This window comes from Theropithecus gelada, chromosome 15, assembly GCF_003255815.1.
Source record: "Theropithecus gelada isolate Dixy chromosome 15, Tgel_1.0, whole genome shotgun sequence".
In the NCBI taxonomy this organism is placed as follows: domain Eukaryota; kingdom Metazoa; phylum Chordata; class Mammalia; order Primates; family Cercopithecidae; genus Theropithecus; species Theropithecus gelada.
In genome coordinates, this window is record NC_037683.1 from 83,634,846 (window position 1) to 83,650,137 (window position 15,292).

At 38.8% G+C, this 15,292-nt stretch overlaps 1 protein-coding gene across 2 annotated transcripts in view; it reads left to right on the forward strand.

The window, feature by feature from the left end:
- The window catches only part of MAMDC2 (MAM domain containing 2), a 172,937-nt gene that overhangs the window by 115,645 nt on the left and 42,000 nt on the right, over positions 1-15,292 (forward strand). The window contains exons 10-11 of one of the 2 annotated variants that reach the window (XR_003115923.1): positions 6,948-7,041; positions 8,730-8,878. Coding sequence is in view for 1 of the 2 variants with exons in the window: in XM_025359396.1 (XP_025215181.1) it covers positions 6,948-7,041; positions 8,730-8,882 (247 nt within the window). In the remaining variant the exon portion in view is untranslated. Of the gene's footprint in view, positions 1-6,947; positions 7,042-8,729; positions 8,883-15,292 lie in introns of both variants that reach the window. The other variant, XM_025359396.1, reaches the window with a different exon arrangement.

A 15,292-nucleotide genomic window follows, 5' to 3' on the forward strand; every position in this document is an offset into this window, starting at 1 on the left:
ATCTTACAGATGTGTCAATAGCATCTTAATGAAGGGCTCTGGAATTTCACTGACTGGATTATAGTAATTTTGTGAATAATTATGCCACCAACTCTGTAGCTGTCATAACCAAATTTATCTGTGCAAATGATTTCAAAAGATTTTAACCTCATCAGAAGAAAAGTTAAATTTAACTCAAAATCAAACCATCTGGGAAATTGTTGAGGTCTACCACTTACAACAAGAACTTAACTAGGTTCATTTTGTGAACACGGGTAAGTTATGATATTGTTGGCACAGGACTGAAATGTTTCCAAATATAGAAGGCAATTTCTGGAAGCTATCATTTACATGCTAATTATAGGCCTAAATGGGGCCATTCAATTGGTAAAGTAGATGGTAGATGAACCCAACAACCTGGCCTACCATGTCTATCAAGCGGGCCATGGAATCCACTCTAAAAGGCAGTGAAAAAACATTTAATACAGCCAGGGTTTAGTTCTTTAACACAAACAATCCTTTTGAACTACAAAACAAAGATTTGATTTGATTTGATTTCACAGCACCCAACAAAATTTATTTCCTCCTCCTGGCAAAATTCTATTCATTATATTTGGTAGTTTTTAAACTATAACATCTCACAAAGTGAAAAGCAATAACCTTGATTATTTTAAAACCTATCTTGATTTGGTTTGAGAACATGAATTCCTGACATATCTGATTCTCTACTTTTTCTTTCCCAGGTACTTTTTTTTTTTTTTTATAAGATAGGATTTCAATCTGTCACCCAGGCTGGAGTGCAGTGGTGTGATCACAACTCACTGCAGCTTCAACCTCCCGGGCCGAGGTGATCCTGCCACCTCAGCCTCCTGAGTCACTGGAACTACAGGTGTGTGCCACCTGCCCAACTAATTTTTTGTACTTTTAGTAGAGAGGGGGTTTTGCCATGATGCTCAGGCTGGCCTCGAACTGGCAGCAATCTGCCTGCCTCGGCCTCCCAAAGTGTTGGGATTACAGGCATGAGCCACGGCACCTGAACTCGTGGGTACTTTAATCAGGAACTTTTATGGACTTTGACAGGCCTAGGGGCAGTCTGGGCCCTTTGACTAATAACCTAGTAGCTGGGTTTGCACACAGCAAACCTAATCAACCACCTTCTCAAAAAAAAAAAAAAAAAAAAAACTTTGGAAGAGACTTAAAATTATATACTATGAGGAGCATTTGCTCAGTGACCTTTTAGGTTCTGCTGCCTGTCATTATGTTGTTTCTAGAGAGCAGATCATTGTTTTTTTGAAAGGGAGAAAGATGAAAATAAAGAGGAGATTCTATTGTCCTTTAATAATTATAGTTTTCTAAAGCAGGAAATTGGAACAATAAATCCTTGATAATCCAGGGGATGATTATTCAGTTTGGGTATTAGTCCATCTGCCTTGAGTTTCTGCTCCTTTACCTTTTGTTTCCAGGGCTTGAGGATATTTCTTTCATTTTTTCTTTTTCTTTCTTTTTTTTTTTTTTCGAGACAGTGTCTTGCTCAACCATCCTGGCTCACTGCAACCTCTGCCTCCTGGGTTCAAGCAACTCTCCTGCCTCAGCCTCCTGAGTAGCTGGGACTACAGGCATGAGCCACCATGCCCAGCTAATTTTTGTATTTATGTAGAGACAGGGTTTCACCATGTTGGTCAGGCTGGTTTCAAACCCCTGACCTCAAGTGATCTGCCTGCCTTGGCCTCCCAAAGTGCTGGGACTATAGGCGTGAGCCCCTGCACCTGGCCCATATTTCATTGCTTGTTAGAACAACCACCTGGTGATGTGTAGAGGAAGAGAAAACAAAATCTAGTCCATTTTTAGAACAGTCTTGGTCTGAGTGGAGAGAATAAATAGGTTGAAATTGACAGTGAATCCAAAAATTAGGTAACAGATCTGGTCACAATGACTTATCCTGTAATCCCAGCACTCTGGGAGGCCGAGACAGGCAGATCGCTTGAGCCCAGGAGTTCAAGACCAGCCTGGGCAACAAGGTGAAACCCTGTCTCTACAAAAATACAAAAATGAACTGGGTATGGTGGTGCATGCCTGTAGTCCCAACTATTTGGGAGGTTGAAGCAGGGGGATCACTTGAGCCCAGGAGGTTGGGGTTGCAGTGAGCTAGGATCACACCACTGCACTCCAGCCTGGGCACAGAGTGAGAGTCTGTCTCAACAACAACAACAACAAAATCCAGCTCTGAAAGTGCCTAGCACAAGGACTGCACATGACAGAAATTTAGTAAGTGAGGTTTTATAATCCACACAACAGTTTTCTACTATTCTTGACCAGTGGTTCTCAGGGAGATTTTTTCCCCCAGTGGACATCTGGCAATGTCTGAAGAAGTTTTTGATTGTCACAACTTGGCAGTGATGCTGGCATTTAATGAGTAGAGGTTACAGTTGCTGCTAAACATCCTACAATGCATAGGGCAGTCCTCCATAACAGAATTATCTGGCCCAAAACGTCAGTAGTGCTGAGGTAGCAATACTCTGTTGTGGATTTTTAAAAGCATGTATACTATGTATTTTTAGTACAGTAGAGAGTAAGTTGAGTAATATTGTTGATCCTTCCTTGACTGTACTTAAAATTATTTCTTTGCAAATATGTTTTTACAGCTCTCCATTCACTGCCTGTTTGTGTTTCCAGTCAGTCTAGGCAGATTTCTTCAGCTATGAATATTCTCTATCAAGACAAACATTTTAGAGTATTATCAGTACCTAAGGACTGGGATCTTCAGTAGATGGAGACATTAATTTACATAAATTTAATTTGTCTCTAACTTCTAAGAGATTTGCATAAAATCAGGAATACCTTTCTAAGAGATATCACTTTACTTGGTCCCTCATCTTCTTCCCCCCTCTTTTTTTTAATTAATTGTTTTTTAGAGACAGGGTCTCACTCTGTCATCTAGGCTGGAGTACAGTGGCATGATCATGGTTCACTGCAGCCTCCAACTCCTGGGTTCAAGAGAGCTTCCCGCCTCAGTCTTTTAAGTAGCTGGACTACAAGTGCACATAGCTAATTTTAAAAATTCTTTTGTAGAGATGGAGCCTCTCTATGCTGCCCAGGTTGATCTTGAGCTCCTGGCCTCAAGTGATCCTACTGTCTCACCCTCCCAAAGTGCTGGGATTATATGCATGAGCCATGCTGGCTCATGCCTATATTTAATATTAATATTTAATTTAATATTTAAGAGGGTATGGTACCCTCTTATATATTAATATACATTTAAGCTGTCTAAGATTTTTTCCAGTCTTAGAGATGTTCCACATGCTTTGAAATACTGCCTAAAATGAAATAAACACTGTTTTTAAAGAAAGATCTATAAATAAACAAGAGGTTAATCCCTTCAATAATTTAGACTATGACTGATTCCCTTCTTGTCACGTTCTTAACTGGACCCAGAGGGTAACTCCTTAAGAACAGGACAAGATGTTTGACTTATTCTTTGTCCTGCCTCAACCAGGCCCACTCATCCGCTTGTCTAGTCACCAACTACTTACTCTAAAATAACCTCTCCACCTCAAGGAGCATACAAAATGTAAAACGGCGGCCCCAAACTTCATGTCAGTAAAGAGCTGACATGAGCAGCATTACTAACAGCCAGGCGGAAAATCCAGTGTGTTAGATCAAACAGGCTGATCTGGTTGTGTTTCTTTTGTGTGTTGGAATACTGACAGACAACTACCAACCAAATTTGGGGCTTGAGGCCATCGTTTGAACCTAGTCAGTAGCTGACTTGGGGATCTTTTATCAGACAGAACAACACATGGTCTGGCTAATGTTCTAAGTGTGGAAAAAGCTCTAAGGTAGGACAACCTAGACGCCTGCTATTGTCCAAAACATGTTTAACATTTCTTTCAACCCACTGTGGCAATTCACAAAGTATTTGGAATATCCAAAAGGAGCCAGGGAAGTCTATCCAACAAAACTTTCTGTAATAAGGAAATGCTGCATGCCTGCTGTGTCCAATTCAGTTAACCATGAGCTGCATGTGGCTATTGAGCATTTTCAATTGTGGTTTGTGTGACTGAATACATGAATTTTTAATTTAATTTAATAGACACATGTACCTAGTGGCTATCATAATAGACAAGATCATCTAGGAAATAATAATGACTAACTGATTATTCCACATCTTAATTGTAAATATCCTGATTCCTTTTTCTTTGTGTCAAATATAAATATAGAGGCTGGGTGTGGTGGCTCACGACTATAATCCCAACACTTTGGGAGGCTGAGTGGGCGGATCACCTGAGGTCAGGTGTTTGAGACCAGCCTGGCCAACATGGCAAAACTCCATCTCTACTAAAAATACAAAAATTAGCCGGGTGTGGTGGCACATGCCTGTAATCCCAGTTACTCGGGAGGCTGAGGCAGGAGAATTGCTTGAATCCAGGAGGTGGGTGGAGGATGCGGTAAGCTGAGATCGCATCACTGCACTCCAGCCTGGGCAACAGGAGCAAAACTCCATTCCCCTCAAAAAAATACACACACACACACACACACACACACACACACACACACACACGTATATATATACACACACATATATATACACATATATATATACACACACACATATATAAATATAGAAAGAAGGGGGAAATTCTGTTTAATGCCTATAATTTTATGAGTCTAACATAATTGTTGTAAATTTGGTAAAATTTCCAGGCTTTTCCTATGTATTTTTAGATGAACTAGATATTCGTTTGTCTTATTCAGTTTTTTCACTTAACATTATGAGAGGAATATATTTCTGTACTACGAAATAATATGCCCAAGTTATCAGATCTGACAGTGGCCAGTTTCTTAGATAATTGTGCCATAGTTCATTTATTTCCTCTATTTTAAAAATTTTGGGTGTTTGCTTGCTTGCTTGCTTGTATGGTTTTATGGTCACTATAAAATAATGCTATAGTAAACATACAAAAGCATGTTAATATTTCTCTTCTTTAGAATCTGTTACCATGCCAAATGTTTGAGTTTTATGCAGGTAATGATTTAGATGGTGAACCATTTCATTACCACATACTCATTTTGAAAAGGTACATTTTTACTATACTTGTGAAAAATAGACTTTAAAGCCACCCCCCGACACCCCATTAAAAAAAAAAGCCAAGACTTTTCTCTCTGCACCACAATTAATTCAGTAAATTATGAGATGGATTAATATTCCTTCCCATATAACAATAAAAGTTGCTGCTAAAATATAACTGCATTCAGGGCTGATGACACAGACCTTTGCTTTACAAACAGGGAATAGGTTCCCAGTAGTAAACTCTGCAAGTAAAATATTTCACATGTTCAGATCATCTCTAGAATCTATAAACATGAGAAAATTAACAGAAGTAAATGAGAAAAAAATTTCACCTGTTTTGTTTTGTTCTTTGTATATATACATAGTTATACATTGTATATACACATAGTTATACACTGTGACAAGTCCAAACTATCCTTTTTATAATTGAAAGCAGTATGAATACAGTGCAGATAAACCTTCACACATCTTACAATTAGTAATTATCCAGAAGGTATTGGATTAAGACATTTTATATTTTGCACACTGGTAAGCTGTCACATGATCTTTACATTTCTTTTAAAATAAATTCTACATTCTAATGAATCTGATCATCAAAAAGCAAAAGAACCCTACTGATAAAATAATACATTTAAGACATAACATGTTAAACTAGAGCCTAAAAAAATCAAGTGTTCTCATTATTTGTAAGTTGGGTTTTAACTTCTGTTATATCATTCTTTGTTTGAATTAGATTTGTAATTCAGGGATTGATTGAACATGGACTAAATGAGCTTGTGCTACTTAAACGTTGTGACATATTCAAAGCAGCTTTGTAAACCACAAGGACAGTGAAAATCTAATACAAATGTTTTTAAAAGGTCTCTTAGCTCATCCTATATATAAAAAGCAGCCTTTAAAATTTGCCTAATGGAAAGAAATCTAAGACTTTTCTGTCTTTCTCTGGAACAGTAGATTTAATAATTTATGGTATGGATTTGTTTTTCCTTCACGCACAACAATAAAAATGTTTGGACTGATAAAATAACTGCATTTAGGGCTTTTATTAGTGACACCAACTGGGAACATAGATCTTTGTCTTTGGAAATGGAACATAAGCCTCCAGATGGCAAATCACCAGGACTTTGTTCACAATGTGAATGAAGCATGTTGCCAGAAAGTCATTTCCAAAAAATCAATAGTGTTTGTACTGGAAATGTTTGAAAAATGCTCAGAAAACCATCAAGTCTATATGCACTTTGTGGATTATCTGGGGAAAATGTTTAAAACCTGACAGGTTTTTCTCTGTCACGCAGTTGACTTCTTGCTTTCCTCATTCTTCCTGTCAATTCTTAATGAAATGCCACTGATTTCAGCATTAGTATGCACAATGTATCATTATACTCTGCTCAAATATATAAGTAATTCTAGACTGGGTGTGGTGGCTCACACCTGTAATTCCAGCACTTTGGGAGGCCAACGCGGGCAGATCACCTGAGGTCAGGAGTTTGAGACCAGCCTGGCCAACATGGTGAAACCCCGTCTCTACTAAAAATACAAAAATTAGCTGGGCGTGGTGACGGGTGTCTGTAATCCCAGCTCCTCAGGAGGCTGAGGCAGAAGAATCACTTGAACCCAGTAGGCAGAGGTTGCAGTGAGCCGAGATCACCCCACTGCACTCCAGCCTTGGCGACAGAGCGAGACTCCATCTCAAAATTAATAATAATAATAAAAGTAATTCTAGGGTTTTATGCAGATGGTAACCATTCTTCTTGCCACTGTGTTCTGTTGTTCATACAGATGATGAAGAGCTGTTTGTAGTTTGCTTATTCTCGTCTGCTGTGCTAAGTGAATCCCAGGTTGTTAAGAGTTTCCAGTTTTCAGTTAACAGAATTCATGGCTTTATTTTTATGAATTTCAGGTGGTTTTCATGAGCCTATGCAAGAGTTTCTGGGACTGTGGGCTTGTAGCCCTGGATGACATTACAGTACAATTGGGAAGCTGCTCATCTTCAGGTAAGACAGCAATCATTTCAGCTCTCTGTCTCTCTGGCCTATACATACATTTCCTGTATCACTGAGAACCACATACATTTCATCTGTGCTAGTCCATCCTTTGCTTTTGTTGACAAAGTGTCTCCTGCAGAGCTATGTAGCAGGCTTTGAAATTTAGAAATGATGATTCCAATGTAATACGTGTCTTTGTACATGTGACTTAACCCCTTTATCCTCATTTGGAAGGGAGCTAGTGATATCTACCTGAATATTGGGAATAATACATACACATTTTCCTAGCCTAAGACCTGGCATAAAACAGTGCTTTAAAAGCAAATATCTTCTACTATAATTATTACTATTACTGTTGTTTTTGTTATCTTACATGAATGCAGATTTTCAAGCAATATTGATGAAATTCTTATTTCACAGATATTTGCTAAGCATATACTTTAAAATTTTTAATAAACATTTTCTAACTGAATTAAATGACAGTGGAACAATAGATCAAGCAATGATGATAGTAGCAAAATAAAGTCATGTAGCTAGCCACGTGTCATACATTATGTCTAATGAGAAAATGATGCATAACTCAATCCCGATCATTGGTCTATATCTGCTAATTACCATTGCATCCTACGTCATAGGACATCCATTTATTTGACACACAGGCAAATCGTGGTATCAGTCTGGCACTGGAGAATAATCTCCATGTTTATTTAATTAAAAGACAATTTGTTCTTAGTCCCTTGATTTGCCAGGCACTGCAAGGACAACCCAGGTAAAAATCGTTCCACTCAAGGCATAGAAGAATGAGGTTTCATTAACTAGTACTGTATGTAAAATAAAATCAAGTAAAACAATGATCACAAAAGAGACATATGAAACAAGCCATTTATTAGAAAAATTTGCTAAGAATCTGGATGTAGGGAGGTACAACCAAGTTTAGTCAGAGAAGTCCCCAATAAATTGGGAGGAAGTACCATTCTAATAATTATGAACGTATTGGAGATAGCATTCAAAGACATAAACATTGGATTTGGGAAAAGGAAAATAAACCTCTGGGTGGCAAAATAAGTTCTAAAATTTAATTATTGAGAACATCACATTCAAAATTATCGCTTTACACATACCATCTCATTAATCCTCACAGACCCATGAAGTGACTACCATTAATATTCCCACATTACAGATAAGAACTCTAAGGCACAGAGAAATGAAGTCATTTGTTCCACACAGCTATGCCTCCAGGAGTCCATTTAGCACTCTCACATTCTCCCCCACCTCCAAAGCAACCGTGGAGTTGTTATGAGGATACCCTTCACTCATCCAGGATTTCTGAAGAAAGTGCCTGCATTATGCCATTTTATTATTTTCCATATTTTCATGAAGGCAATATACCTCTAATTTCCAGAGCTTTATGAAAAGAAATTCACACAAATTCACAAGTCAGAGAAAGTTTTTTCTCAAAGTAGCCCAGTATTTTAGATCTGTATATCTGATGGTTCTCTACGTCTATGGTAGACCCGCAGTGGAGTGCAGGCTCTAGCCGGAAGCAATGGCTCTGTGTAGGTGGGCTGCCAGTGGGGGCTGCCTCTCCATCGCATGGCATATGGCCAGACAACATTCATACATGCAGAGTGGGCTGCTAGCAACACAGAGTCACTGAAAGAGTCTCAGCAATTCCAACACCTGCTATTTTCTTGCAGAGAAACTTCCACCACCACCTGGAGAGTGTACTTTCGAGCAAGATGAATGTACATTTACTCAGGAGAAAAGAAACCGGAGCAGCTGGCACAGGAGGAGGGGAGAAACTCCCACTTCCTACACAGGACCAAAGGGAGATCACACTACTGGGGTAGGTGAGTTACGCCACGTGGTGCTGTTTCCTAAGGAAAGTTTCTAAAATAGCATTCTAGGAATCATTTACTGCATTTTGAAATGTATAAAATTATGTCTTGTGTCTAGAATGAAATGCACTTGTGATTCTACACACACAGGATGATTCGATATGTGCATTGAATATCATCCTTTCTGTTTATTACATTGCTGCAACAAGGATCTAACAGGGCTTACAAAGTTATGCACACAAAGAATAGAAGTTAAAAGGTCAAAGAGAGGGACAAAGTAGGGGAAAAATGGTAATCTAAATTGGAGCCAGGGCCGAGGCCTAATATACAAAATGTATTGGTAGACAAAGGAAGAGGCATACAGGTTTGACTCTAAGCTTTCAGTAGCCAAAGTTCATCTGTAAAACATGATTCACAGAATGAGCAGTCTACGTGGGTGGGTTGTAGGCAATGATGGGGTGCATTTTCTGTAGAAAACATACAAATTGCAATAAAACAAAGTAAGAGTTGATCTGCTTCATATTACCAACACGTATCAGCAATTGTAAACATTGTCAGTGACAAAATATGTCCTGTAGGCCATGTGTGGTGGCTCACTCCTATAATCCCAGCACTTTGGGAGGCCAAGGTGAGAGGATTACTTGAGTTCGGGAGTTCAAGACCAGCCTAGACAACATAGTGAGACTCTATCTCAACAAATTTTTTTTTTTTTTAATTTAGCCAGTTGTGGTGGCATGCACCTGTGGTCACAGCTACTTGGAAGGCTGAGGCAGGAGGATTGCTTGAGCCCAGGAGTCAGGGCTACAGTGAGCCATGTTCATGCCATTGCACCCAGCGTGGGTGACAGGGCAAGGCCCTGTCTCAAAAAATAACGAATAATAAATAAAGTACCTTCCATAGAATGGATCTTTCTCACTCACACCCCCGTTTCATGTGGTATACCAACTGAATAAAAGCACAACACTTGGTCCAGAGAAGCAGAACTACCCCGATACTAAGCTCATAGAGATATTTCCTCATGAATTCTTCTAGAGAAACCATTATGATAGTAAATATGAGGGTAATTTGCATTGTGCTGTTTCTTATGGTGTAACTTGGGGTATTCAATCTTTTGGCTTCTCTGGGCCACACTGGAAGAAGAATTGTCTTGGGCCACACATAAAATACACGAATACTAATGATAGCTGATGAGCTAAAAAATAATAAAAAAATTGCAAAAATATTCTCATGTTTTAAGAAAGCTTACAAATTTGTGTTAGGCCATATTCAAAGCTGTTCTGGGTCACATGTGTGGGCTGCAGTTTGGACAAGCTTGGTCTAACTCAAGATAAGCCTCTAGAATACCACAGAACCACCTCCAGTAAAACCTGTTTGTTTAATTGGCTAAACATGGTAGAATGTAATAATGAACAGCTTTATTTTTTCTATCACTCTTCAAACATAAAGATTCTCTTTTTCCCATGCCTTGGCAAATCCCTTAGCTTCCCAGTCCTGTTGAGATATTAGAACAATTAGATATTCAGGTATGTCAAAAGTCCAGTTGAAATAAAAAATTCCATTTTTCATTCAACTGAATCTTCTCTTTTTCCCTTAGCTTGGGCCTGACTCATAATTGGGAAGAATAAAGGAAGAAACCGTCTATTCTTTCATTTTCTTTGTTTCATCTCCTCTCCTGCCCCTCATCTTTATGATGTTTTAATCAGGGAAGGTGGAAGAGGGATTAAAAGATAGGAACTTTAAAAAATATTTGGTGCTATTTAAAATGATCTCTTAGCTACTGAATGTCCTTTGTTATGACAGATGTCTAAATGCTGGCTCTTTCAGGAGCCTCTGCATCTTACCATTTCTGGCAATGTACTACTGGCTAACCCTCTGAGACCACCCCCTTCCCTTAGTACTTGCACTACAGAATACAACCCACATACATTTTCTGTTCCTGGAAATTTTTCCTTGGGTTCTTCCTAGAACAGTTGTTTCCAGCCACCTTGCTCTAGTAAGTGTCCATTTGGCCTCAATAGTGATGCACTCCTGCCTAATTAAGAAGATAGGCAGCTTGGTCCTACTGCTGACCTCTTTTTTCTTGCTGCTTCAGCAGATTCTGGGACAATGTTGCTTCAGTAAAGGATGCTGTTGAAGAGATTTAGCATTGGCCCAAAGGCAGACCAGATGCTCACTTTCAGCACTGAGTGAAGGATGATAAGGTGGCTCCTTGTGTGTGAAGCTATCTCTGGAAAGATATCAGGATGTTAAAAATATAACCAGAAAGGCCTATATGTATTAGGACTATTCTAAAAGCTTATAACAGAAAACACAACTCAAACTGACTTAAGTGAAAAGAAAATCCTTTTTTGGACTTTGTTACGGAAAGAAACTACTGTGGGGTTAGCTTCAGGCACAGCTTGATGCAGGGATTAAAACTGTGTCCTCAGGAGCCAGTTTCTCTCTCTGTCTCTCTCTCTCTACCTCTTTGAGCTGGTTTTTCTGGGTTTGCTCCAATCTAGACAGGATCTCCTGTCATGGCAACACAGTGGCTGTAGCAACTGCAGTCTCATGGCCTTTCAAAAATGAATCTAGTGGAAAGTGAAAACTCAGACAAAAATACCCAAATTGAATCTCACCGGCTCTGATTGGAAATGTCTTGAGGGCATAGTACTAAAAAGGTCATTTTTGATTCCCCACAAAATTTAGTATTCTGCCTTATACACAATAGGTGCTCAAAAATGCCTATGGAGCGAATGAATGAATGAATGCAAAAACAAATAATGAATCTATAAGCCTTCACTGACACATTTAATAATAACTAACCAATTAATTAGTGAGACCTCAGAAAATGGGATGGTAGAAAGGTAACTTTTTATTGCAAGAGGATTGAAGACAAGAATTAATCAGTTTTAGCTAGAGCCTATTGTGGTCTAGATGTTATGTGTATGTGTATTTTTCTTGAGAGAAGGTTGACAGTTTTTCTTCCTTTTGTCAGGGATAGCAGTAAGAGATCTAAGAAGAGGTACAACCAGAGAGAACTATGTTGTGGTAAACTACTACAGAGAATTCTGTGGTTAACAAAGACTGTGGAGTGCCTTAGACATGGAAGAGAAGACATAGAAAAATAGTGAGCGTTGAAGGGAAGGAGTCCCTGAAAAGGGCAAGGAGAGACACCAGGCCAGGTTATAACAAACCCATGAACTTAGGGCATCAGGACAACCTAAGGTTCCCATTCACCTTGAGAAAGTTACTTAAAATCTCTAAGTCTCAGTTCTGTCATCTAGAAAATGAGAATAATCATAACCACTTACCTATTTTCCTAACTTCATAGGGTGGTTGAATTTAAAAACTGAGAGGCTTTGGGATTAGACTGCCTGGTTCAAATCTCAGTTCTACCTTTAACTTTTCTAAGCCTATTTTCTTTATCTTTGTATTAAGAATAATTAATACCTACCTCACAGATTGTAGTGAGGTTTAAATGAAACAAGATATAAAACATACTTACAATAAGACCTGGCATATGACAATTAATTATTGCTCTATTATTCATTTATTCCTTCATTCAGCAAGTATCTATTGAGTGTCTACTATGTGCCAGGTACTGTTTTAGAAACTTGTGAAACACAGACGAACAAAACAGACAAGCATTCACCCTCATGGAACTTCTAGTAGAGGAGACAGACGAGAAATACTAAGCTTAATTATAATTATGCAGTATTTTAAAAGGCAATAATTGCTACAGAAATAAAAATGGCACAGGTGAGGGAGTTAGGGAATCGAGAGGAGAATGTGGGTAGAGTTAACTAATGTAAATAGAAGAGTCACAACGAAGCCCATTGAGAAGGTAACCTTGTAAAGAGTTGAGGTAGCTCACTAAGAGCATATCTGGAAAGCAATGTTCAGGTAGAGGAGACAGCCAGTCCAAAGCCCCGTAAGTGAAAGCATGCTCAATGTGTCCTAAGAACAGCAAGGCGGCTGCTTTAGCTATAGTGTAGTGAGCTAGGGAGAGAGTGCTAGGAAATGTACCAGAGAAATAATGGTAGGCCAGTTCATGGACGACCTTATAATTAATTAGAAGGACTTCGGATTTTTTTTTTTTTTTTTTTTTTGAGATAGTCTTGCTGTGTCGCTCAGGCTGGAGTGCAGTGGTGTGATCTCAGCTCACTGCAACTTCCACCTCCCGGGTTCAAGCAATTCTCCCTGCCTCAGCCTCCCGAGTAGCTGGGATTGCATGTGTCTGCCACCATGCCTGCTAATTTCTGTATTTTTTAGTACAGACAGGGTTTCGCCATGTTGGTCAGACTGGTCTTGAACTCGTGACCTCAGGTGATCCATCCACCTTGGCCTCCCAAAGTGCTGGGATTGCAGGCATGAGCCACCGTGCCCAGCCAGGACTTTGGATTTTACTTTACCTCAAATGGAAAGTCATTGGAGAGTGTTGAACTTAAGAGAGAAGTGATCTGATTTAGTTTTATAAGGATTGCTCGGCTACTATGTTGAGGAAAGACTGGGGGTGGAAACGAAGCAAGGGTGAAATCAGAGAGCCCTGTTGGAGGCTACTGCACATAACCCAGGTGAAATATGATGGTAAATTTGACTATGATAGTGGATTTGACTATGATGGCACATTTGACCAGCAACCATGGATTGAATTTTCTTTTTTGTTGTTTGTCTGCCAGGTTTTGGTGTCAGAATGATGCTGGCCTCATAAAATGAGTTAGGGAGGAGTCTCTTTCTATTGTTTGGAATAGTTTCAGAAGGAATGGTACCAGCTCCTCTTTGTACCTCTAGTAGAAATCAGCTGTGAATCCATCTGGTCCTGGGCTTTTTTTGGTTGATAGGCTATTAATTACTGCCTCAATTTTAGAACTTGTTATTGGTCTACTCAGGGATTCTACTTCTTCCTGATTTAGTCTTGGGAGGGTGTATGTGTCCAGGAATTTATCCATTTCTTCTAGATTTTCTAGTTTATTTGTGTAGAGGTGTTTATAGTATTCTCTGATGGTAGTTTGTATTTCTGTAGGATCAGTTGTGATATCCCCTTTATCATTTTTTATTGCATCTATTTTATTCTTCTCTCTTTTCTTCTTTATTCGTCTGGCTATTGGTCTATCTATTTTGTTGATATTTTTTAAAAACCAGCTCCTGGATTCATTGATTTCTTGAAGGGTCTTTCATGTCTCTATCTCCTTCAGTTCTGCTCTGATCTTAGTTATTTTCTGTCTTCTAGCTTTTGAATTTGTTTCCTCTTGCTTCTCTAGTTCTTTTAATTGTGATGTTAGGGTGTGGATTTTAGATCTTTCCCGCTTTCTCCTGTGGGCATTTAGTGCTATAAATTTCCCTCTAACACTGCTTTGGTTGTGTCCCAGAGATTCTGGTACACTGTGTCTTTGTTCTCATTGGTTTCAAACAACATCTTTATTTCTGCCTTCATTTTGTTATTTTCCCAGTAGTCATTCAGGAGCAGGTTGTTCAGTTTCCATGTAGTTGTGCAGTTTTGAGTGGGTTTCCCAATCCTGAGTCCTAATTTGATTGCCCTGTGGTCTGAGAAACTGTTATGATTTCCGTTCTTTTGCATTTACTGAGGAGTGTTTTACTTCCAATTATGTGGTCAATTTTAGAATAAGTGTGATGTGTTGCTGAGAAGAATGTATATTCTGTTGATTTTGGGTGGAGAGTTCTGTAGGTATCTATTAGGTCCACTTGGTCCAGAGCTGAGTTCAAGTCCTGGATATCCCTGTTAATTTTCTGTCTCATTGATCTGTCTAATATTGACAATGGGGTGTTAAAGTCTTCCACTATTATTGTGTGTGAGTCTAAGTCTCTTTGTACATCTCTAAGAACTTGCTTTATGAATCTGGGTACTCCTGTATTGAGTACATATATATTTAGGATAGTTAGCTCTTCTTGTTGAATTGATCCCTTTACCATTATATAATGCCCTTCTGCCCTTCTTTGTCTGTTTTGATCATTGTTGGTTTAAATTCTGCTTTATCAGAGACTAGGATTGCAAACCCTTGCTTTTTTTTTTCTTTGCATTTGCTTGGTAAATATTCCTCCATCCTTTTATTTTGAGCCTATGTGTGTCTTTGCATGTGAGATGGGTCTCCTGAATACAGCACACTGATGAGTCTTGACTCTATCCAATTTGCCAGTCTGTGTCTTTTAATTGGGGCATTTAGCCCATTTACATTTAAGATTAATATTGTTATGTGTTAATTTGATTCTGTCATTATGATGGTAGCTGGTTATTTTGCCCATTAGTTGATGTAGTTTCTTCATAATGTCAATGGTCTTTATAATTTGGTATGTATTTGCAGTGGCTGGTACTGGTTTTTCCTTTCCATATTTAGTGCTTCCTTCAGGATCTCTTGTAGGGTAGGCCTGGTGGTAACAAAATCCCTCAGCATTTGCTTGTCTGTAAAGGATTTTATTTCTCC